The 23,691-nt window shown below is 34.0% G+C and overlaps 1 protein-coding gene across 1 annotated transcript in view; it reads left to right on the plus strand.

Annotated features, from left to right (window-relative positions):
* The window catches only part of LOC121418791 (menin-like), a 36,633-nt gene extending 18,502 nt beyond the window's left edge, over positions 1 to 18,131 (plus strand). The window contains exons 4-6 of the mRNA XM_041612926.1: positions 10,496 to 10,536; positions 12,705 to 12,929; positions 15,033 to 18,131. Of these exons, the coding sequence (XP_041468860.1) occupies positions 10,496 to 10,536; positions 12,705 to 12,929; positions 15,033 to 16,050 (1,284 nt within the window). The 3' untranslated portion in view covers positions 16,051 to 18,131. The remainder of the gene's footprint in view (positions 1 to 10,495; positions 10,537 to 12,704; positions 12,930 to 15,032) is intronic.
* Positions 18,132 to 23,691: the final 5,560 nt, after the last annotated feature.

Below are 23,691 nucleotides of genomic sequence, written 5' to 3' on the forward strand. Positions count from 1 at the left end.
TATAAAAGCAGACTGACTCTAAATGACACGTGGGAATATGTACAATGACATAAGTACAGTGCATGCAATCGTGACCGCAAAATTCAAATTTAGACATCAGACACGTGTATTATGGAATGCAATAATCTCGATAGATACTTTACTTTCAATGAATGCATCAATCTTTAGGTTAAGACTTCTGATTTGAATACAAATTAGCTGTATGGCTAAATCTAGATGTTCACCTGTCCAGTAGACTACACATAAACATAATACATGCATAGATTACTTACAAAAGATCATTGTAAGCAAAATATTTGGTAGATTGTAGATGTGAACAGAATAAATTGAGGGGGTACAATGTATATAATTCAACATTGTAAAGGTCCGTATAGATGTATCTGTTACCCTATAAAACTGTTTAATTAAGGGTTCTGAAATAGGTATGCATTCTTTGGTAAACATCAGACTCATAAAGTATGCAGATGATTAATGTATAGACAGCAGTTATAAATCAGAAACATGCATACCATCTGAATGACTTCCAAAAAGGGCTCACATAATATGAATAATGGTGGACTGATATCAGTAAACTTTATCTGTAATCAATGATGTGTCAAATAAGACAGTAATTAAGATGGACTGAATAGAGTTTCATGGACATGGTAAAATTCTTGCATATTTAAAAGCTAAGAGCTTAACACAGAGAAGATTGCTGTATTTGTATTACAGATAGTTGAAGTGAATGCGAATGATTCTCATATTATCAGATTATAGCAATGAAACAGTAATTATTATGAAATTCAGGAAATGATTTTACATAAATTCTACCTGAAACAGAATCCCAGTTTATATCAACCAGACTTTGTACTACAACATGACTACTGAAATAAATACACATTAACAAGAATTAAGCAATTCTCAAGATCTTAACTATAGACCGGTGTACTCGCCAGTGAACTGATCAGAAGAATATGGAAAATACTTATTGGGTATTAAAGTTAGATAAAACGAGTTAAAACAATAATTCTAAAAGTAATAACCAACATGTTATTCAAATATGATATTCTGTCTGTATATAAAATCATCTTTAAGGGGTAATTCACACTGTATATTCATACTTTTTGCCGTGCATGGTAATTTGTTTTTCTCATAATGTAGGACAAAAAACAAGGTTTGTATCTTTATCCATGCATGATGTACAGTAGGCCCTAAATGACAAATCGTATTTAGATTTGAGCCTAATCGTTCCAGGTTCATCTACTTATGACTGTATCGAAAGATTAAAGTTCAAAATAATAAGAAATATAAAGCACATAATCAGGCAGGCAAAATAATGTTGAGTGCAGTTAAAGTAAATTCCGTGCGATACATCTAACATAAGATTTATCTTAAAGTGGAAATGGAAAAATCTTCGATTCATAGTGAAATTAGATTCAGAAGTTTTTGCAATGACCAGAATAGGCTATCATGTTGACACAGAAAAATGAATTGCAGTTCCCATCTGATAAAAAATAGAGAAGTGTTGGAAGACTAAGCCTGGGCGACAATGTAAGCGTATGTCAACTGGAATCACGAAATTGACTCCTATATGAAAAAATAAATTATGCATGCATTTCCCTTTCTTAGTTAGAATAGTAATCAGTGTAAAACATAAATTTTTGCATACCCAATTGAGGTCTACGGTAAAAAATGGTTCTTCATGTTAAAAAAATAAAATGATTATCAATATGCAAAGTATATCAATAAGCCACAATCAGATTCAAATTTGACCCTAGATTCTGTCCGCTATATGTATACCAGTGAGCTTTAGACAAAATGGCTAAAAACTTAGTTGAAAGTACAGAAGGAAAATTTTTTTGAAACACCAAAAAGAAGATCACAAACCATATTGGTGTGTAAAAATTGTGAACGAAATCAAGCTTTACTAGGGGAGAAATTTTATAAATTGAATGTTAGTGTCGTAAGATGATTTGACATTCACGAGCTGCCAAAGTCTATAAAATGTACTGACAAGGTGAGCTATACATGAATGCTCATCATCATCCAACGTTAATATGCAAAGTAAATTATTAAGCCATTTGTCAATCTGATACAAATTGTACTATCTCCCATCCCATTTACAACTGGTAATAATCTTAATCAGTGAACTTCAGACGAAAGTTGCAAATATAATTGATATACTTGTGGCAAAATTATCATTAATGTGAATCATGAGAATGCAGTCTTCAAAATCTTCAATAAAAGGATAAGTTAACAGACATAAAGAGAGACACTGTCATTATCGCAGAGAAAATAAATTATGAGACCCATCAAAAGGTGGGAAAAGCTTGGACAACATTGTAGGAATAAGAACATCAAGATTCTCGATTCTACCTATTATAATCACGAGGTTGACTCCTATGAAATATCAGAAAGTAACAGTTTCCTGAAATATCGAAAAAAAAGTTGTGACTGAAGTTACATGAATTTATTTAGTAGACAACTTTGATCTCAAATGGGGGAGTAGAATAAACAACTACATTTCATTTTAATTGACTAAGTTATGTTATTATCGAGCTGTCAAATTGTCACTGACAAAATGAGTCAAAATGTATAGTCATTACAAAATGGTATACCCCTGTGAAATGTGAGAAAAATATGAAAAGGGGAATATCTGATACCAAAAATACTATAGCTTACTTCTCACTGTATCAAACAAGTAAAATAATTCAAAAAATAGTAACGGAGAATAATATGAACTCAACTGACGTAGACTTTGTTTAATTATCACAGAGACATATCGAATCAATGATCATTCAGAAAAGTTTGACTAATAAGATTTAAGAACAGGTCATTAACACTAACAAGGTAGACTCCAATGAAATGTCGACAGATAAGAAATGCTCAGGAAATAATTGGAGTAAACGAAGCGACTGGTAGATTCGACCGTAAATACAGGTATCTTTTTCTCATTCTTCAAAAGACCTTAGGGAATGAAAAAAGCCAGTTGGGAGATCTCGAAATTAATATAGGAATGACTGTGAATTTTCATCAGAGCATCACAAAGGATTTTTTTTTTCTATATAGGTTCTTCTCGATAACATTTTTTTTCTTTTCTTTGAAAAGTGCATAAATGGACTAGAAGAAGATTATACCTTACTCATCATGAAGTTGGTAGTCATTCCAAGTAGATGCTCCTTTTTGTTTCCACTGAAGACAAACCTTGTTGTTTTTTAGCAATATTTTGGTCGACACACTTGGTGCAGTTTACATCTGCACCAAGAGCTAGGGAATGGCACGTGCATGGGAAATTGTGAAAATGGTAAGAAAAAAAACAAACTATTAGATTTTAGGCGGGTTGAAAAAAATTGCATGAAGAAACAGCAATAACAGACTATAAGGGGGGGGGGGGCCATCAAAGTGGAACATTCATGAATCCCCCTCCAATATAACCAACCCAATTTAACTTTCCCTTACTACAGTATAAAGGGTCAGACATCGAATGAATGAACTGAAATATTTTGAATCAATGTCATGTCTGGCAAGCTTTTGGACTTCCAAGGACATGCTTTTTTTGAAGAATTTTCAATATTTTGACTCTAGTAGTAAACTGTGTACATTATTTGATTCATGACTACAAGTACATTAACGTATTTATTATTGATTTACAAATACCGGTGTGTTGGCGCAGTTGGTAGAACGACCGTCTCACAAACGGGAGGTCGGGGGTTCAAACCCCGGCCGCGTCAAACCAAAAGACATTAAAAGATGGAAGTTGCTGCTACCCTGTTTGGCGTTTAACGATTAAAGGGATAGAGCCTCGTCGATCTGGTGCTGCACAGCGGCTGCAGGGCCCACGAGCAATTGGGCAAAGGAAATTTTCGGAGTATTTAATTTCATGTCTATTTCGAACAATAGATAATGGATTTATCATCATTTTTATCATTATGATTATAGTTTCAACTGAATTATATGTACTCAAGTTGTTTCTTTTATAAAATTCCCCACAAATTCTAGATGAATAAAATTTTTGATAAAGGCTTGTGATTTTGTGCTTGTCCTCATCATCCTTCAAAATATCACAGGCGTATGTTTCTCTACAGTCTGAATGACAAACTAATGCACTTCATAGCTGCAGCTCTCCTGCCTGAATCATTCGCCATTTCTCAAATCTCTCATTGATTGAATCATTGAAGTCTGACTAATGGCCATTTCTTGTCCACTGCAATATCTTGTCAATAAAACCATTCACTCAAGTGCAGCTTCAGAGATATTACTTGCTTCAGTCTCTAACTGTTTAATATCAAATTGTTACAGATTTATGATATCATTTGTCACTTTTTTTTCTCCTTTGATAAATTTTAACATGTACCTGTAGACATTATATAAATGTGTTTTATGCTCCCCAAGTCCCCTAAGTATTTTTTTATAAAGTAGTGTTTTTTTTTTTTAATTAAAAATTCAAGCACTTAATATGCAGGCTGTATGTAAGACAATTCATGCAATACTGAGAATACAACATGTTTCATGTTCATGCAATGTGATTTGGAACGTCTTGCAGGTTGCAACCATTTTCTGAAGTTCTCATACATCTAGGACTAATCCTATTTTTTTTAAAGTCTTCTCATGTATTGAGGGAAAAAAAATTATAGAGAAGCCATGTAATTATGTTTATTTGTTCAATTTCCATATCTTGGTCCGATCCTTTTGAAAGTTTTTGATATTGTTGAAATGTGTTGTAATAATTTGATATTTTTCATGGGTCATTAAGAGAAAATTGCACTCACAATTTGATACATACATGTGTACACACCATGTAATTGGCAAATTGTGATAAGATAGCCTTGCATTTTATTTTCTGATGGTAAATGAAGATGGTCTATATGAAGGATTTATCTCAATGAGTGTTAAATTTCACAGGTCATATTGAAGACTGCACGAGAAAAAATGCATTCTGCATGTGTTGTACATGTTAAGGGAGTTACTGTATAATCACACCATGATTTCCATGTTTACATCATCATGATGTAAACATTCATATAATGATTCTTAATTTCATAAGTGGTAAATTTGTTGATAAACTTTTTACACAAGAGTAATGCAAAAATGCTGAAACAAACATTTGTGATTTGATTCTGTGTTGGGGATTTCTTTTTATGAGTGTGACTGTGTGCATATGTATGTGTGTCTTATGGAGAGCAGGAAATATATAAAGGGAGAGGGGAGGGGGGGGGGGCAAGGGAAGGAGAGGGGGGGTAGAGAGGAAAAGAATAAAAGTGGAGGGTAGCTAGTGATCAAGATGAAGCTAGCTAGCACTAAGAATTTGTAAAGGTGCAAATATATTGCGTAGGCCATTGACTTGTGTTATTATCAAGAGGGAAGTATTAATGCATATCTGCCCAGAGCAAGTAATACTGAAAGTAGACAAGAGAGAATGAAAATTATGGGCAGAGGAGATCTGCCCATAATGCTTCCTGAAGTGCACGTGTACATGAGACTTCGATCAGACCAAATGACTCATTTTCATGTGTTTATTCTGTGTGCAAATTGTCCTTGTTTCCGAGCGTGGAGCGATGTCCCATGCCTCCATCTTCTTCCCTGTGACTGGCTTGGGAGAATTCAATAATGGTAACAAACACCTAAAAATAGATGAGACGTTTGTTTTGTTTTTATTCTCATTCTTGAAAAATGTCACATGTGACGTCGCTGAAGAAACTGATTTTTTATGGTGAGAGAAGAAGAAAAAAATATATATTGGTGGCAAACATGAAACATTGACAAATACTGTATATTTATGTGCATTTCTTAAGCAGTGTTTTGATCGTGGAATTGGAGCATTATGCATACAGTCATTCTTTTTTTAAATAAAGCTCAATGGCATCTATGCAGAGCCATGTCTTATAAAAAAGGAACTCTCAGAGTTTGATATAGTCTATATGTACTATTTTTCCTAGCGAATAAATAATTAGAAGAACTATGTAATAAGATACTGTACAAAGTACTTTAGTTTGTGGTGCTTCTCTTAAGTAATAATATATTTTGAGTGGGCGTATGCTTGGTTATTGCCATAGGGTGGTTACTGTTAGGTACTGTAGCCATGGCAACTATGTGGTTCGTCACTAGGTACATAAAGAGTAATGGGATGATTGTCATTTTGATCTCATCTACATGGCGAGCTCTACATATACCGGGTGATTAATGAGTTCTGCAACATTTTAATTACGGTACCAAAGGGTTTTTACATGTTTGAGAAAATTTTGCATAAAATTTTTTTGAGTGGATTTCGCTTCAATTTGGTGTCACTAAATCCTGCTAATTTGGTTTAGATCCATGCAGAGTCAAAATCTCAATTATATTGGATTAAATTGTACAAGTTGGTGTCATTGTCTCTAGATAAATGAAGTGTTGCATAAAGTACATAGAGCTTTGAAATGATCAGCAAAATGTTTTGTTCAGTTTGAAAATAAATCATACCGATGTGGTCTGGATAAAAAATAATGTGTACATCATACCAGGGAAGTGGGAGGTTTCCCTGATACTATTCAATTATAATGTAATAATACTGCAATTGCTGGAAGTTTTGTCTATTAAACACCATCATACTTACTTTTTACAATCTTTGACTAGGTCAATTCCAGCCAAATGTTGCATTTTTCCATTTTCAAAAATTTCTTTTCGGAGCAATTTTGTTTATACTGTTTATAAGTATACAGTTTAAGGTTTACAAAAACACACTTATATTTACTATACCCTCATTCATTCATAAAATACGCAATGTACACTCTGTTGCATTGTGGTACTAAGATTTCATAGAAAATGTACAACTTTCACCCATCCTTGGCTCCTGGCAAGCAAAGGGTGCTGATGAAAAATCCCACTGTCCATGTGACCTCCAAGCAATAATTTACCATTAGCTGTATTGTTTTACACGCTGCAGTGAAACTATGAGGCACAAAATACATTTCAAGGTGTGTATGTTTGATGTCCCATAAGTCACAGTTTTGAGCATTAAGTTTCCCTCATATGCTGCCATAGACTCCTGGAGACAAGTATTGGACTTTTTTATCTACCATAGTACATGCTTGCTTCAACAAATCAAGCTGCATCTGTATTGGACTTGAAATAGCTATACTGGGGGGACATACATTTCAGTCCCATAAGTCACATGTCCCATAAGTCACATATACAGTTTGTAAACCATGCCACCTTAAAGCTGTCCATGACAGCAAAGAGAGAGACAAGAATGCTTAAAAGCTGGAGAACAGTATGCTGACTGTCAGAAAAAACAGTCTGAATATCAAAGGCAGTGCATTGAACAACAAAAAATAAGTTTGCATTGTGTGCCCAGTCCAGAAAGAAGGAGAAAACTGAATATGATCGCTAAAATGCAAAGCTGAGTGCAGGTGAATTGGGTTTGTTTCACCCTAGCTTTTAGTCATTTTTTAGGTCCAGATCATTCTCTTGGTTTTCTTGTCCCCTTAGAGTGTGCATCAACTGTTTTACATATGATGTGAACTTGGTATATACACGTAGTTCCATGGAAACTATTAAAACCTATGTCAATGTCCCATCAGTCACGAATTTTGTAGTTGAGCGACCCTCTGGATCCTGTCAAAATAAGAGCACCAGTCCTCAGATGCATTTAAGTCTACCATGAGCAGAGCTATTAAAGCCCCTGTAAATGCCAAAAAATTGTTCAGAAGCTTGCAATCAAGTTTTCTCAGAATCATTCCTGCCGCCTGCCAATAGAAAGGAACATGCGCATTTAAAGAGGACCAAAGGGTGGTGTCATAATGTCATGAACATCGAATCGCCGGTTCTAAACCTAGTCGCAGCTGCATGATCGTCTTACACATTTGTATTTGCAAAAATAATGATTTGTGTTGTCCTTGGTTGTTACCATCATTCTGATAGTCGTAAAAGGGCACTGGTTCATAAAGCTTTTCGTAACTTAAGAGCGACTTTAAGAACGACCGATGATCCTTGTGGTAAATGTCATCATAAATTGGCAATGTTTTAGCATATAAGAAAGGATCACTAGTCATTCTGAAAAGTTGCTCCTAACTTACAACAGCTTTATGAAATGGCCCCAGGTTATTTTGTTTAGAACCAGGCCGCCATTACACCATGACAACTAACATCACTTTGGTACTCTACAAATGATGATGTCCTTACAGGCATTCAGAATTTCTATGAAAGAGATGACATATCAACCCAAGCAGCTGGCAAAAAAAGAAGATGTGATAGGGTGCATCCCCATGGTATATTTTTTAACCAACATTTTTTGTATTGCCTGAAGTGTATAGTTAATGAATCTTGATGTTCCCTTTGTCAAATCGTGTCCCATGGGGTTCCAAATTGGCAATTTTGGCAGCCATCTTGGATTTTTCATGAAAATCAATTATTTTCATATTTTTTGCACAGACAATGGTATAATCTTCTATGTAAATGAATACACTTTTTACTATACAAGTATACATGTACATGCAGTTTAGATAGTAGAAAGCGATTGCAACTGTTTTCTAGACAGTCCAGTTAATGAATTTTTTAAAAAGAATTTATGCCAAAATTTTAATATTTTTTGTCAAAAATTTGCCTGTGCACTGATATCCATCTGTTTTATCATAAACATCAACAGCTAATGAAAAATATGAGCATTTGACACAAAAGAGAGTATATTAACAAGAATATTGATTTACTTCATGGCAGCATTAATGTCTTAATTTGCTTACATACAATACACTGAAAAGGTCATTTTCTTACCATACTGTATGAGACAGATAGAGAAAAGCAACATTTATTTGTCCTATCTGTAACAAATATGTCATATCATTATGTCCCATCAGTCACAATTGAAAGTGTGTACATTCTTTCTAATTGTTCATTTTTCATCTGTTTGCTAAATATTTATGATTGTAATTGTTTATTGATTATTTTCTACTTATTTGATTACAGTTCTTAAAACTTGATGACAAGTTAGGAAGCTTTTTTTTGGTTAATGTTCCCTTTATATAAATGAACTGCATGAAAAGATGTTTCTGCCCTTTGTTGAATTTATTTCTGACACAATGGCATGAATTATTAAGGGTGTCATCTTATTAGGAAATATTTATTCATGCTGAAATTAAGTTTGACTTAAAAAGTCATCGCGAGGAAATGTTAATTCCATGAAATGAGATAGGGTCCCATCAGTCACAGTCACTTGTCCCATAAGTCACACACGATTGCACACAACTACTGAAACAAATGAAATGAATCAAGTCCAATTCAAGTACTGTTAGTGAGTCCTATCACTAGTTAATCTCCAAGCCCAAATCTAAAAACATTGTCATAAAACTGAGATAGATATGGCACTTTGAACAAAAGAGCCCAATTTGTGTGGTCCATCAATGTCCCATAAGTCACAATGACATTTCTGAATATCTAGCACCCTATGCAACCAAGCTGAAAGCATACATTTTTGTATATAGTAAGTTTAAGTATTCTTCTTTCAGTTTAATAAAGTAAATCCATGTTTGTGCAGCTACTATTTCAGATATGCACCTCAGTTATGTGGAAAAAAGTATCAAATGTCCCATAAGTCACAATGGAATTGACCACTAAGCATTGGCTTTAGGAACCTTATACCATCTTCACACTGGCCACAAACCCCGCTACAGTACCGGGACTGTCGCGGTGTTGCCTTCAGTGTGAATTCTCGGACCCGCAATAAACTACCCTGGGATAACTTCGCTTCACTACAAATCTGCAATGTCTATCGCTAGGCAAGCCATAGTAATAGTCGTGGTCTAGTGGTTATGACTCGTCTTTCAATCTTAAGGATGTGGGTTCGATTCCCGCCCTCAAGTATTTCCAGTGTATCAGAGTCGGGTCACTCGTGGGGTCACAAGCCTACACATGTTTTGTTACGGAGGTAATAAAAATCACCTGCTGCAGTGTGCATGGATACATGAAATATTGAAATTTATCCCGGGACTGTGCCGAGATAACTTTTCTAGTGGGAATGCATTTTTAGTGTGTTCAGAGCATTGTCACAGTCCCATGACATCACCAGGATAAATTTGAGAAGCAGTGTGAAGACGGTATAAGATATGATTCACTCCCAGACATCAATATCATTCCTATTCTTGGGAAATGATTTGAGTCATATATCGTGAAATGAGTTCAAATATTTATCCATTTTATTGCCATCTGTTGGGTCAATTTTATTGTGCATTTAGTTTCCCACTGGCAAGCTGACAGGCCCTTTATATTTTGACAGTGCAAAGATGTGTATCATTAATATTTGAATCAAGACCTCTTTCTCAGGTCTATAATCAATCCCAAACCAGATCCTAGTATATTAAGAAACATGGCTTCAAAGATTGATACAGATCCTAGGATTGTCGCTCTTTTACATTTAGAATTGATTATTGCTATTGAGTGAAAACCGTCTCAGGAAAAGGTGTTGTGGGGAATCATCAGGAAGAATGCAGTAATCAGTTACCATGTTCATTTCTTTTCTTTTCTTTTTTTTATCTTTCCTTTCTTTCAGGAGCTTCTATGGTTATTGTATGACATGGGTCATCTGAAAAAGTAAGAATTCTAGTATTTAGTGAAATTGTATCATGTTCAATAGGTAGTGAGTAGTATAAATTCCCTATGAAGGTTTCTGGGAATTTATTGCAGGGAATAATTACAATTCTAAAATTAAAGCAATTTTGGTCTTTAAGGAAAACACATAATGAACAGTCCTACATGTATGTTTAAAATATAAGCTACACAATAGGTGGTTTCAAATCGCCTCGATCACAAGAATCCCCGTTAAATTACGAGAACTATTTAAGGCTAAAAAATACCCGTTAATTATTCCTGCATTCACACCGCCCCGAAACACATCCTTCGGGATAAGTTCCCGAAGTTACGAGCATGCGCAGTATGGTCTGATAAGCAGGCAAGGCGCGAGATTCAAAATCACTAGCCCAGCAACCACCCACGCCGCCGCGCCCAACGACACGCTGGGCTAAAAGTTCCCGTAATTTGCTTTCACATCGCCAAAATACCTGCGACCTTGGAAAAATCCCCACGAAAGTTCTCGTAATTTCGCCAAGTACCCACTATTTAGCGGGTATTTTCTTTCGGGGAAATTACGCGTAGTTTGCTTTCACATTACCAAAATACCTGGTATTTTCTGATCGGGGTAAACTTCCCGATCAGAGAATACCTGGAACTGGCGAACTTCGAGGCGGTCTGAAACCACCTAATGTAATTTCTTGTAGCAGCCATACTAAAAATCAAGATTGTGCAATACCAAGAATCCATCCATACCACGCAGTTTCTGAAAATTCATGTTGAGTGGGAGACCACTCCTGAAGACCACTCCTGAAGACGGACAGTCAACCTGTCCGAAACGTCGAGTCTCTCTACTACTCATCATCTCTACTCGCCGACGCAAGCCAGCATCTCCTCATCAGCTCTACTACTCAAGCTGTTCTCACTCAACATTCCTTCTGGTTTACAGTCCTTTTCAGGACTATTCTCAAGAAAGAATACTCTATTCTCAAATCTCCACTTTCTCGCCTATCCACTTCCTTCTCTTCTATCCACTGCTTCTATAACACTCCACATGGTGTACCGTAAACCACATCAGCAATATCCTTGTTAGTTGTCAAGAACTACTCACCCTATTTTCATGTAACTTGTTTTGAGAATATTAACCAGGACCTTTTAACACAAAGCTTAGCGATGAATAACAAATATGAAAGAGCACGTCTGATAGGTTCCTGGTCAGTATTTTAAACCAAATGCGCGTGAAACATTGATATTGATTGGTCAGTCCATTTATAGCAGTTTATCGCTAATTTTCGTGTTACGGAGCCCAGACCATCTTAGTTCATGAGAAGTTTTGATTTGTTTTATACACTTTAAATGTTACTTGACAAAAGCTCCAAGATTGCATCATAGGGCAAGTCATCCACCATTTTTCTTCATCCAAAATAATCTATGACCTCAAGTTGGAGCTGATACAATTTTATTTCAAATCAAGAAAGCATAAATCAGTGAAAAAAACCAATGATTCTCAAATTTATTATGATTATCCAGTGACATATACTCTGATTAATGTGTATAAGAATGACAGATTTCTGTAGGCTTTGCCAGAATTCATATCCCGCATACACATGTTTTAAAGGGATGATCCGGGCTGAAAATATTGATATCTTAATATTGATATCTTAAGACCTGGAGTAGAATTCACTGAGCAAAATGCCAAAAATTTCATCAAAATCGGATAACAAATAATAAAGTTATTGAAGTTTAAAGTTAAGCAATATTTTGTGAAAACAGTCATGAATATTCAGTAAGTGGGCTGATGATGTCACATCTCCACTTTCCGTTTTCTTATGTTATTAACATAAAATCAAAATTTTTTCATTAATTCATACCTGTGTGAATAATATGTCTCCCTTATAATGAAATAAGTTGCAGCAATAGATATCTAATGCACTAAATCACTTGTCAATCCAATTTTTCTAGTTCTTGGAGGAAAAAATTTGAATAAACCTAATTTCATATAATAAAATACAAAAGAGCAAGTGGAGATGTGACATCAGTAGCCCACCTAATGAATATTCATGACGACTGTTTTCACAAAATATTGCCAAATTTAAAAATTCAATAACTTTGTTAATTGTTATCCAATTTTGATGAAATTTTCTGGTCTAGAGCAATGTAACTATATATATTATTTTTTTCTTATCTTGTAGATATCCTCTTGCTTTGAGCAATCTTGGTGACCTTGAAAGCATTGACCCCAGTCCTGGTCGACCCACGACCCTTGAACTGTTTGAGGAGGCCATTCAATCTGGTAAAGAGTTCTATTCTGACCATCATGTCTATCCCTACACATATCTAGGAGGTCATCTCTATCGGCAGAAGCAGTACAAGAGAGCGATGCAGTACTGGGCAGAAGGAGCAAAAGTCCTCAGCCAGTAAGTATATTATTTTCTTCGTGACGTGACATTTGCTCCGGCGACAATTTATCCGGGCTTTTCTTTTTAAGGGTAGGATATGGTGTGAAATCCAGGGTTGAAGTTGGTCATAGCATTAATGTGTGGAATTTACAGCGAAGTAATCATCACCGAAGCAAATGTCATGACACCCTTTTCTTCAGGCTAATTGGTGTTTATAAGCACCAGCCTCATAGGGGGAGGGGGCTTGAAAATCACTGGCCTTCGCACCAAACTTGAAGCGAGGCTTGTGATGATATTGATGTCCCTCAGTGTTGACTTGTCAATAATATCAGGTATTAAACTCTGATCTGGTGCTGTGATAAAACAACACCAGCACTGCACTAAACCAGAAAGGAGGCACAGCCGATGGGGTCAACATCGTTCAGTATTCAGTTGTCAATGACACAAGATGTGTGGTTTGGGGAATAACAAACAGCATCCTTGGCACCCACCTTATAACAATGTTGCTGATGGGATTGGGATGGACACTCAGTTTTTAGTTATCAGTTAGATGTTGAACTCTGAGTTTGGTGTAGAGGTGCATGCCTCTATATATTTTAGAACCCCTCACTGAGTATAATGTAGCTTTATCTGACAGTTGTCATCTGCACCCCCTCTGTAAAGTACCCAAGTTATGATGTCACAATTTTTTTTATTTTTTGTTGTTGCATTTCAGCGTTTTTGATACCATATTTTGGTAGAGCATGATGAACTCCCCCCACAACCCAAATTTGGTGGGAATCGGTCCTCGGGGTCCTTAGATATGTCCTCATGAATACATAATTAGCCCCATTGAAGTTTTTGTATTAGCCTGGTTCCTAACATGTATAACCAGGCCAATAATACATTGACTTCAATGGGGCTAATTATGTATTCATGAGGTCATATCTTAGGGCCCCATGGACCGGTTCCCACCAAATTGTGGTTGTAGGGGCTTTTCATCATGCTCTACCAAAATATGGTATCAAAAATCTGACACGCAATAAGGAAAAATTGATGATGTCACACTTTGTTACTCTATTTTCAAATTTCTCTTTATGCCCCTTTTATTCAAAATCCTGGATCCGCCCTTGAGTAGACTTTGGATATAAACGTTCTTGCACAGCGTCTCTTCTATTAAAGTGCTTCAGCTGTATTAAATTGCATTGAAATACATGTATGTATGTCTTTACATAGAGTATACCCTTTACATCTACTGTACAGGGTACTTGAGTTTCATGTTCAGTATGTTGGAAATGACTTTGCATTGTAGAACTACTAAACTTTTAAGTATTAGGTATGGCAGTATTGTTAATGTGAATTCAATATAAAGTGATCAAGAAAATAAGACATTTCCATATTTGTAAGGAATAATATTATTGGAAAAAATATAAATAATTATTGTTATCTTTCAGGGAAGATTATCATTATAAAAAAACAGTCCTCTGCTATTAATGGTTGGTTACCAAAAGCACACAATGCCAGCCATATTTGTATGTTTTCCAGTACGTATGTAGTGAATGTGACTCAGCTGTAGTGATTCAAATATCATACAAGCATCATAGATGCATTGAATCACTTTGGGACACTTTCTTCCACAAAGCAATTTTAGGACTGGGAAACCAGAAGTTACTTTGAAACATGACTTTTTGAGTCAGGGTGTTAGTTTTGGTATGGAAATAATGAGACCTTGCTATTAACTGAATCTGAATTTAGTTGAATTTGTATTGTCCAAATTTTTATCACACTAGTCCAACTGGCTCGCATGACATATAGAATATAATGTGCAAGTCAGTAAGCCTTCTCCAAATTCTGTAAGAATCCATTTCCCCATGATTTGACACTTCTTTTTAAGAGTTAAATTGTTGCTATGCAAACATCAAGAAGTCATATTGCAATGATTGTTCATGAGAGGAATCCCCATTCAAAGTATGTTTAATCCCTGCCAGTTAATGAAAATTCACTGCAAAGCTTTAACAAAAGATGATTTTAACTCATCAATAAAATCTGTAGAATTATAAATCCCCAAAAGATACACTTTCTTTTTTTTCTAAAATTTATTCATTCATTTCGTTAAATTCCTTCTTTTTTCTTTTAATGAAGGTACAACTACCAACGCGAAGATGAGGAGGTGTACAAGGAATTCATGGAAGTGGCCAATGAACTAATCCCCACTATCCTGAAGGAAGCTACTGTTTACCATTCCAGAGATGCTAGGCACATCCCAAAAGACCCTGAATGCTATGGCTTCTACCTACGTCTCTATGACAACATCTGTAAGTGGGAAGAAGGCAGTTCTACCCCTGTCTTGCACATCACGTGGGCGAAGCACTTTGTAGCCTCGGTAACCAAGTTTGATAGCAGCATTAGAGATCGGTTAGATGTAAGGTTAATTGATGCTGATGGAAAAGAAGAAGTGGAAGAGAATGAGGAGGATGATGAGGAAGAAGATAAAGAGGAGGAAGGAGAAGGAGAGGCTGGTGAAGCGAAGAAAACTGGGAAGGATAAGGAAGAGGATATCAACAAGAATGTGGTCTCTGCACCTGATGAAGCAGATAGTTGTGGAAAGAAAGGTAAGACGGAGAATGAGGGTGAACGCAATGAGGATAACATTCATCCAGAACTCTTCTCCGATCCTTTCACCGGCTTAGGGTCACTTTGGGACACCAAGACGGAATTCAGTGACTTTCTGAGCACTCGCTCAAATGGCAGTGCCTTCCCGGGCATGACCCTAGAATCTCTCATGAAAGCCGAGAGTCCTGCAGAAATGGCATTCCACAGGCGTCTCAAGTCGCAGCTTTCACAGGATGATACTGGTGCACAAGGACAGAGTGAGAGTAAACAAGGTGATGATGCAGGATGTGTCGATGAGGATGATGACACCAAGGATGATCTTGAGGACAGCATCAACCTGCCACCGCAACCTGTACCCAAGATCCTCTTGAGGAGTGCGAAGATGAAAGGCCTGCGTGGTATCCTCACCTCTACAGGTAAACTAAACACTGCAGCCATCCACCTTCAGCTGACGGCCCAATCGCAGGTCCAGGTCGGCAAGAGAATTCGATCCACTAACGATTATGAGGACTATGGCACCTTGAGACGAAGACCACGCAGGGAATAAGGAGGACTGAATTCCATTGATAAACTTTGCCAGTAATGTCAAGGATTCCTTTTTCTTGGCAATAAAATAATTAAATATGTTTCACTGTTTGATGTATGAATGTCAACAAACAGAATTTGTTTATTTCTATGAAGAGTACCTGAAGTGATGGAACAGTGCCATGCATAAAAATATATTTTGTTTTTTGTCATTGACAAAAAGCATTTAGTCTTAAGAATGAAATCGTAACTTAAATTTTAGTTGCCAATTAATGTTTACATTGTCATTTATCAAGTTGTATAAAGAGAGCATATCTTATCTCATCTAAATTTGTCTTCAGTCTGAAAGGTCACAATTTTCTTTGAGATTTACTTTACATAATAATCAACTTTCTGAACCTTATTTTTGTAATGTTAACGAATTAAAAACATATTTTAAACTTAGACTTTTAAGCTTTTCACCAACATTTCCACATTCTATGAAATAACAAATCTTTACTGCAGAGACAATCTTCAGATAAATTGATTTGGCGGAAAAAACATCCTGTAAAATTTAGGTTGTTCTTTGTGCATTTTCGAGATAAAAAGTGCACTTTGTGAACTTCTGTTCCTTGACTCTGCAATATGTACGTATTTCATGTGCATTTATCATATATTTTCTTGTATATTTTAATGAAAACAAGACAGTACACAGGTGCGGAGTGCAATTGTGCCCTTCTTTTTATGTTTCATAAGCATGCTTTATGTGATCAGTTGGTCAGATTTTTATATTTATTGTATGGAAATACAAATTGTATTTATGTCTTTTGAAATTTATTGTATTTGCTTGAATATGTACATTTTCCTTACAAGTAATGAACAGAACTTCCCTGTGACATTAATCCAGTTGTACATACTGTATAGCACCGAAAAAGTGTTGCTTTTAAAAGTGTAAACTCTTCTTGTTGGAGTGCTTTATCTTTGTAGATATGAAGTTGTCTGTTTTCTTCTGATTATGGAGAAGATGGTAAATGCTTATCTAATGATTTCATGTATCAAAGGGAATTTACCCTGATAATTTCAGTTTTGATGAAAGCAGAAAAATTCAAAGGTTTAAAAAAATCCATCAAAAAATAACAGTTATGAATTTTTTTTTTTGGAGAAATAATGTGACCTCACAGACGATATTGTTTTGCATCATAAATTCTCCATTGCCATTTCCCCCAAAATTTGATAATGGTTTTATACATGTATGTGTGTTGAATATATCATCAGACGCACAATTTCACAGTTCATACCCCATTCTTTAAGAAAAATATATTCGTATTTATCATATTCCATATAAAAAAAACAAATTTATGGAATATATAGAACATGATATATGGAAAAGCTGCTTGCATATCATGTTAGATATTTAAAATTTTTAGAACTTGATACCTTTTTATTTTTTTATGAGGTTTTCCAGAAACTGTCAATATTTTTATTTTTTTTCTGCTTTTATCCTAACCAACTTATCATAAGGGTGAACTTCCCTTTAGAATGTTGTTATCTGAATGTTGTATTAATAAATTGTTTCTTGAGAAGAGCTTTCTCCTCCAAAACCTCTCTCTCTTGTCATGACCAAATTATAATACTTTTTGCATGCCTGGATGAATTGATAACTTCTTGACATTTTGTATTTTATACATTGTTTTTTTCTTTTTTTCGAATATATTTTCTGTCCATTCATAGTTGACATTTCATTGAAAATCTTTTAAATGAACAGCAGTTTTTATTCAAATTGTTACCAAAGAATAAATATGACATTCTTCATGTTGTTGCTATGTATTATGCACTTGCCAAACGTTTGGAATGTATTTGGTCCTCTCGTAAGCTGTTGATGTATCATATTGATGTAAAGTGTAATTGAATTTGAATTGTTAATATTGTTTATAAAAAAATTGTGTAGATTCATTGACCGAATACTCTTTGTCATTTTATTGTTCGATGCTTGTATAGATAATAATGTCTTTCTGTCAGTAGAAAAGTTCCTTTGTAAATTACAAGAAGAGGGTTATGATATAAAGTGTAATAATGAACAAAATGCTTTTGTAAGTAAGGGTTGTATTTTAGAGATGCAGCATGTTAGGACAAAAATTGATTGAGGCTTTAAAAAAGGAGTTTGATATTTTTATAGTGCATATTGTAATACAATTATATACGAAGTATGCCTAGGCAAATATAATCATATTTCTGTGTTCATTTGGTCATTTAAAATGCCTTTGAACTTTTATTTCAGCATCAATTAAAAGTTCCAATGATGTCGATTTAAAGTAAAGTTATTTTTTAATAAATACCTGAAAGGTTTTGTTGAATTCTATGGATTTATTGGAACAATATACAAATATATTATAAAATTTTATCAAGATTTTATGGTAAAAAATTCAAAGAAAATTTTGAAGTAGTTGAGTGTATCCACCATTTGAACATGCTGGATGAAATTTCTGCATCACCATTTTGTTTTGAAGACTGAATCAGGCTACAACAAGTCTTGCACTTATGGCCTTTATAGAGTACCGAAGTGTGACGTCATCAATTTTTACTTTTTGCATATCAGCGTTTTTATACCATATTTTGGTAGAGCATGATGAAAACCCCCACAACCCAAATTTGGTGGGAATCGGTCCATGGGGCCCTTAGATATGACCTCATGAATACATAATTATCCCCATTGAAGTCAGTGTATTATGGCCTGGTTCCTAACTTTAAGAACCTGGCCAATAATACACTGACTTCAGTTGGGCTAATTATGTATTCAGAGGTCATCTCTTAGGGCCCCATGGACCGATTCCCACCAAATTTTTGCTGAGGGGGTTTTTCATCATGCTCAACCAAAATATGGTATAAAAAAACACTGAAATTCTAAAAAAAAAAATAATAAATTTGTGACGTCATCCCTTCGGTATGCTATACCAACATATTGCCTCAATTTTATTTCAAACAAGAAAAATCAAAATTTTCAAATTAAAATCCATGCCCATTTGGGGATTCAAACCTGCAATCTTGCAAGCACAAGGACTTACCGGTAAGTCAAAGCACCATGCTGTTGAACTGCCAAAGGACATTAGAAATTACTTTATATCCTTATGACTTGTGTTTAGAACATTTAAGAGGTGTTGTCTTTGAATAAATTCTATTATTTTGTCAGTCTTGCAGCTTAGTGGTACAGAAAGAACAGCTGCATGCTGGACCAGAATGAATTTAATTCAAATTAGGATCTGGCGATAGATTTAAATTTAGAGATAATTCCAGTGATAAGATTCCAGTACTTGAATGACCTATAATGCTATCTTTGAAAGATATTATTGATTGTTAAGTGGGCTATTCTTGGTCATGTGTGTGACCGAAATTATAACAAACCTTGATTTCAATCAGTTATAAATTCAAAAGTTTTAGAGATTTAGTAATATCAAAGGTTATATAGCATTAACATGTTTAGTAAGCTATGATTGAGAAATATTTTTAGCTATCTCCAAAATGCAGGTTCAAGGTCAGAGGTCAAAAGGAGTGGGTCACGTGTGTGACTTCACACAGAAGCATGATTTTGAAAGTTTAAAATCTCTGAAAGTTTTTGATTTGTAACTATTAAAGTAAAGATTTGTCATAATTTTGGTCACACACATGACCGAGAATGGCCCAAGTAAAGAAAATCCTGTTATGTGAATGGGATTTTCTGTTTTTGTAAATATGTAGAATAATAATAATGCATGTGAATTGAGTGAGAAAACCACCAGTCTGCCTGATCATGTTGTACCATAAACTAGGTTTTAAAATCAGAAGTACTGAATGTTCATTTTCTTTCAAATTTTGATATGAAAAAAAAAATTGTACCACAATTGTGTCCTTACAATGAAAGAGCGCCACCAAGTGGTCATTGCTTGTCAGGTGTTAAAATGAATGCAATGAGAAGACATGGAAGTATAGTTTATTTTTTGAAAGAGAAGTATGTTATATCTTTATTTTTTATGAGACATTCTTTTTCCTTAATTGTGTCAGTTTGATTTTTTTGGGTGAAACTGTGGTAATTTGTTGATATATTGTTCCTTATTTGATGTAAGGTCGAGGCATGGAAAAGATGAAAAAGAATTGTATGTTTTATTTGAAATATGTAAACTCACCATTCCAAAAATACACTGCACAGCGTGCACAAACCTAATGATTCATGGTAACATTTGATAGTGTATTCATTTGAAACTATTTAGAAATTATATCCATCCATACAACTCCATAGGTTTGACATAATATTTGGCATCAAGTTTGAAATCCTATAGCCGTGCTATATATGATGTTATAAGAAATACAGTATATTACTCAGTACTGTGATGCATATGAATATATTTATGATGATGTAAATCAATGTTATTTTTATCAGTGTATTTGCAGATACCCATATGGAGTCATGGGACAGCTTCATATACTGTTATTGAGGTTGAAATTGTTGCACTTTTCTTAAGAAAAAAAAGTAATTATCATACTGACAAACTTACAGCTTTGTATTAGCATTTTTTTAATGACCCACTCATACTCGATATTGAATTTAAACTTTTTACATCCTTTTTGTACAGGCTTATATTGGTCATCTTTTTCATAATTTTGATTTTTTTTTAATTTTTTTTTATTTGATGGGAGGGGGAGGGTTTATTTTCAACACAATGAACATACAGTTCAATGAAACACAAATGACAGTCTGAAACATTTTGTAGTGAAAAACAGTGATTTTAATGTATTGACTCTGTGCCAAAGTAGTCTTTAGTAATGTTATTACTAATATTAGATTATTTATACTCAATCAGTTCAGGTTCTTCTCTTTTTTGTTCCTATGTTAATTATTTATTTATTTGAGTAACGGTACTGGGAAGAACTATACTCGTGTGTCATAATTGTTTTTCCATCAGCTATCATTTATCAAAATCATTTTTTCCCTTTTTATGATGAAAATGGCATTCAATGCTTCTGTACCACTTAATGAAAGTTTATTATAATTGCTAATGATTTGCATTATTACTGTAATACTTGCATTTATCTTAATCATATCTCAACCCTTATTTCATTATTTATATGGATATATGCACTATTCTTGGGGAAAATATTGCACAGTTGATCAACAATTTTTTTCTGAAGTGTCATTGATAAATAAGAGAGTCAGTCAGAGTCTCTTAAAAGTTGCACTGAGTGAAGTTTTAATTGTGATGTATACAAATAATAATTCCATAACTCGTGTTATTTGATGTTCCTTGTGTTCCCATTATTCTATCATTCCAATGAGAGATGAGAATGATATAGGCATTTAAACTTCATATATTGTAGCAGCTGAACTTAGACCAATGCATTCTTGCTTTCCCTGTCTTTAATACAAAATGAATCGCTTAAAATGCAGCTGTTTTTTTAATCGCAAGAGTTGTTAGTTAATAGAGGTTTGATTTGTCAGCACATTTGGCACTAAAATTCAATAAAAATGTTGTTCAGGAAATGAAACTTAACTAGTAATCTTCACTGTGGAAACATAAAGAGAAACATACTATGTAAGCATTTTGACCTCCCACAATATAGCAGACTTGATACATGGTCAAATGCTTGCATTTTTCTCTGGAGAAATGAAAATAGTTCATTGAGGCACCAATTTGCATGTCTTTGAATAACTCCTTCATGTCAAACTTATTGTTCAAACAAAATATTATACATATGTATATAAACACACTCAATGAAGTCTTCTCTCTTTATAGTATATTAGTATTACGAGCTACTAGAATAACATTGTATCTTCCCTTGTAAGTGAATTGACTTGTAGCAGATCCTGCTTGTGTAAGTAAAATGAAGATGTTTATTATCTCTGTCATATTTGTTTAAACCAAATTGTTCATCCAATAAACTGGATAGTACACGTAAGCAAGTATGTGATATGGTATAAAAGCAAATTGTTCATTTAATTGGACTTATATTTACCAAAAAATATAAGTGTATTCACAAGATAAAATTGCTTATTTTAGTACTAAGAATGATTTCATTTGAGAACACTCACTCTGGTGTGTATTGCTATATAAATATGAATTCAGATTCTAATATTCCATATGAAAATAATTGTGAAAGGCTGAAGCTAAGAATTGCAATCTTGCTGGTAAATTATATTGCTTTGAAGATATTATAATGTTTTATTCATTTCAAATGAGAGAATTAATTTTATTGATTAATCATGTCTTTGGTTGGTAAGTTGTCTGTTTGAATTCATGAGGAATGTTCTTGATTTTTAGTGTCATTACAATATTAAGCACAGTGGTAAAAAAAGGATTGAAACTTTGATGATCATTTTATGAGAAATTATTCCCATATTGAAAAAAAGAATAATATCAAATAATTGCAATATAGATTAAGCTGATATTTACTTTAAATATCTGTATACATATTTTTTTTGATAATATAGCCTTCTTAAAACTCAAACTTGAGGGGTAACCTTATATTTTATATGTATATATTGATGTACATGTAATATTGTCTTTGTTTATCTGAAATAGAAATAATAGACTAATATTTTTTTTCTCCATTTGTAGCAATTTTTTTCTTTTGCTATTTATTTTTGAGCACACCTTGAGTTTGGTAAAATCCCTTTGCAGCTTTTAGATGAAAATGTATAGTTGAAGCTATTTGAATTATTGAATGTAAGATTACATTATTTGTAGAATAAAGTTATAAAGGAACCATATTCTAAAATGGATTAATCAAACCGTTGTTTACTTGTTTGATATGTCACTTTGTAAACATTGTCCCATTTGTAATTAAATCTGATGGAAGCTTGAATTTGGAGATTATCGATTTATCAGCATTTATGGTACTGTCTAGAAGCAAGAAATTAAAAACTGTCATTTATCCAGACTTCCCTTCTAACCGACCTGTGTATCAACCAGCTTCCCTCTTTTTTTATTCTTCATCAAACTAACTAAAAAAACATCTAGTTCTTGCAAAGTATTCATTTATTTTTTGTTCATATTATACAAACAAAAAGACATAATTGATTAAATATACATAAAACAACATGTATGAAATGTTTGTGTTAAAACAAAACAAATAACCCTTATACCCTATACATTTTGATAGAAATGATGGCTAACTACATTTCTCCTACATGTTTATCTACCTTTATTGCTTTTACATTGTTGGTGGTCTCAAATGCTGCCTCAAATAACATAGAATTTCATATTGTTTGAAAACCTGCTAGCAAGCATTGTTACCACTGTTACCACTGCAAAAAAAAGTTTTGATGTGCTTGGCACTCTTTTAAACTCTTTAAAGCCTCTTCAGAATATGGATTATTAAACCATAATCATGATTATCTTTATTTTATATGAAATAACACACACAAAAGTGAAATTTAAAGCAAAATTTGTAGCTAAAAATAACTGAACTTATTATTAATTGATATTAGAAGATTAAAAATTCTATTCACAAATATATGCTGAAAATACAATCATATTGTTAAAACACACTATTTACTGATGTAAACTATCCTGTAAGGTTTGTTTTTTTTTATTATGTAATTGATGCATTATATTTTTCATTAAATGAATGAATTCTCAATTTGATATTATTGTATTGACCAAATTGATAATGTTACAATCACTGAGACAATCTTTGAACTATGAATTCAAGACCA

The sequence above is a fragment of the Lytechinus variegatus genome, chromosome 7 (genome assembly GCF_018143015.1).
Source record: "Lytechinus variegatus isolate NC3 chromosome 7, Lvar_3.0, whole genome shotgun sequence".
Lineage (NCBI taxonomy): Eukaryota > Metazoa > Echinodermata > Echinoidea > Temnopleuroida > Toxopneustidae > Lytechinus > Lytechinus variegatus.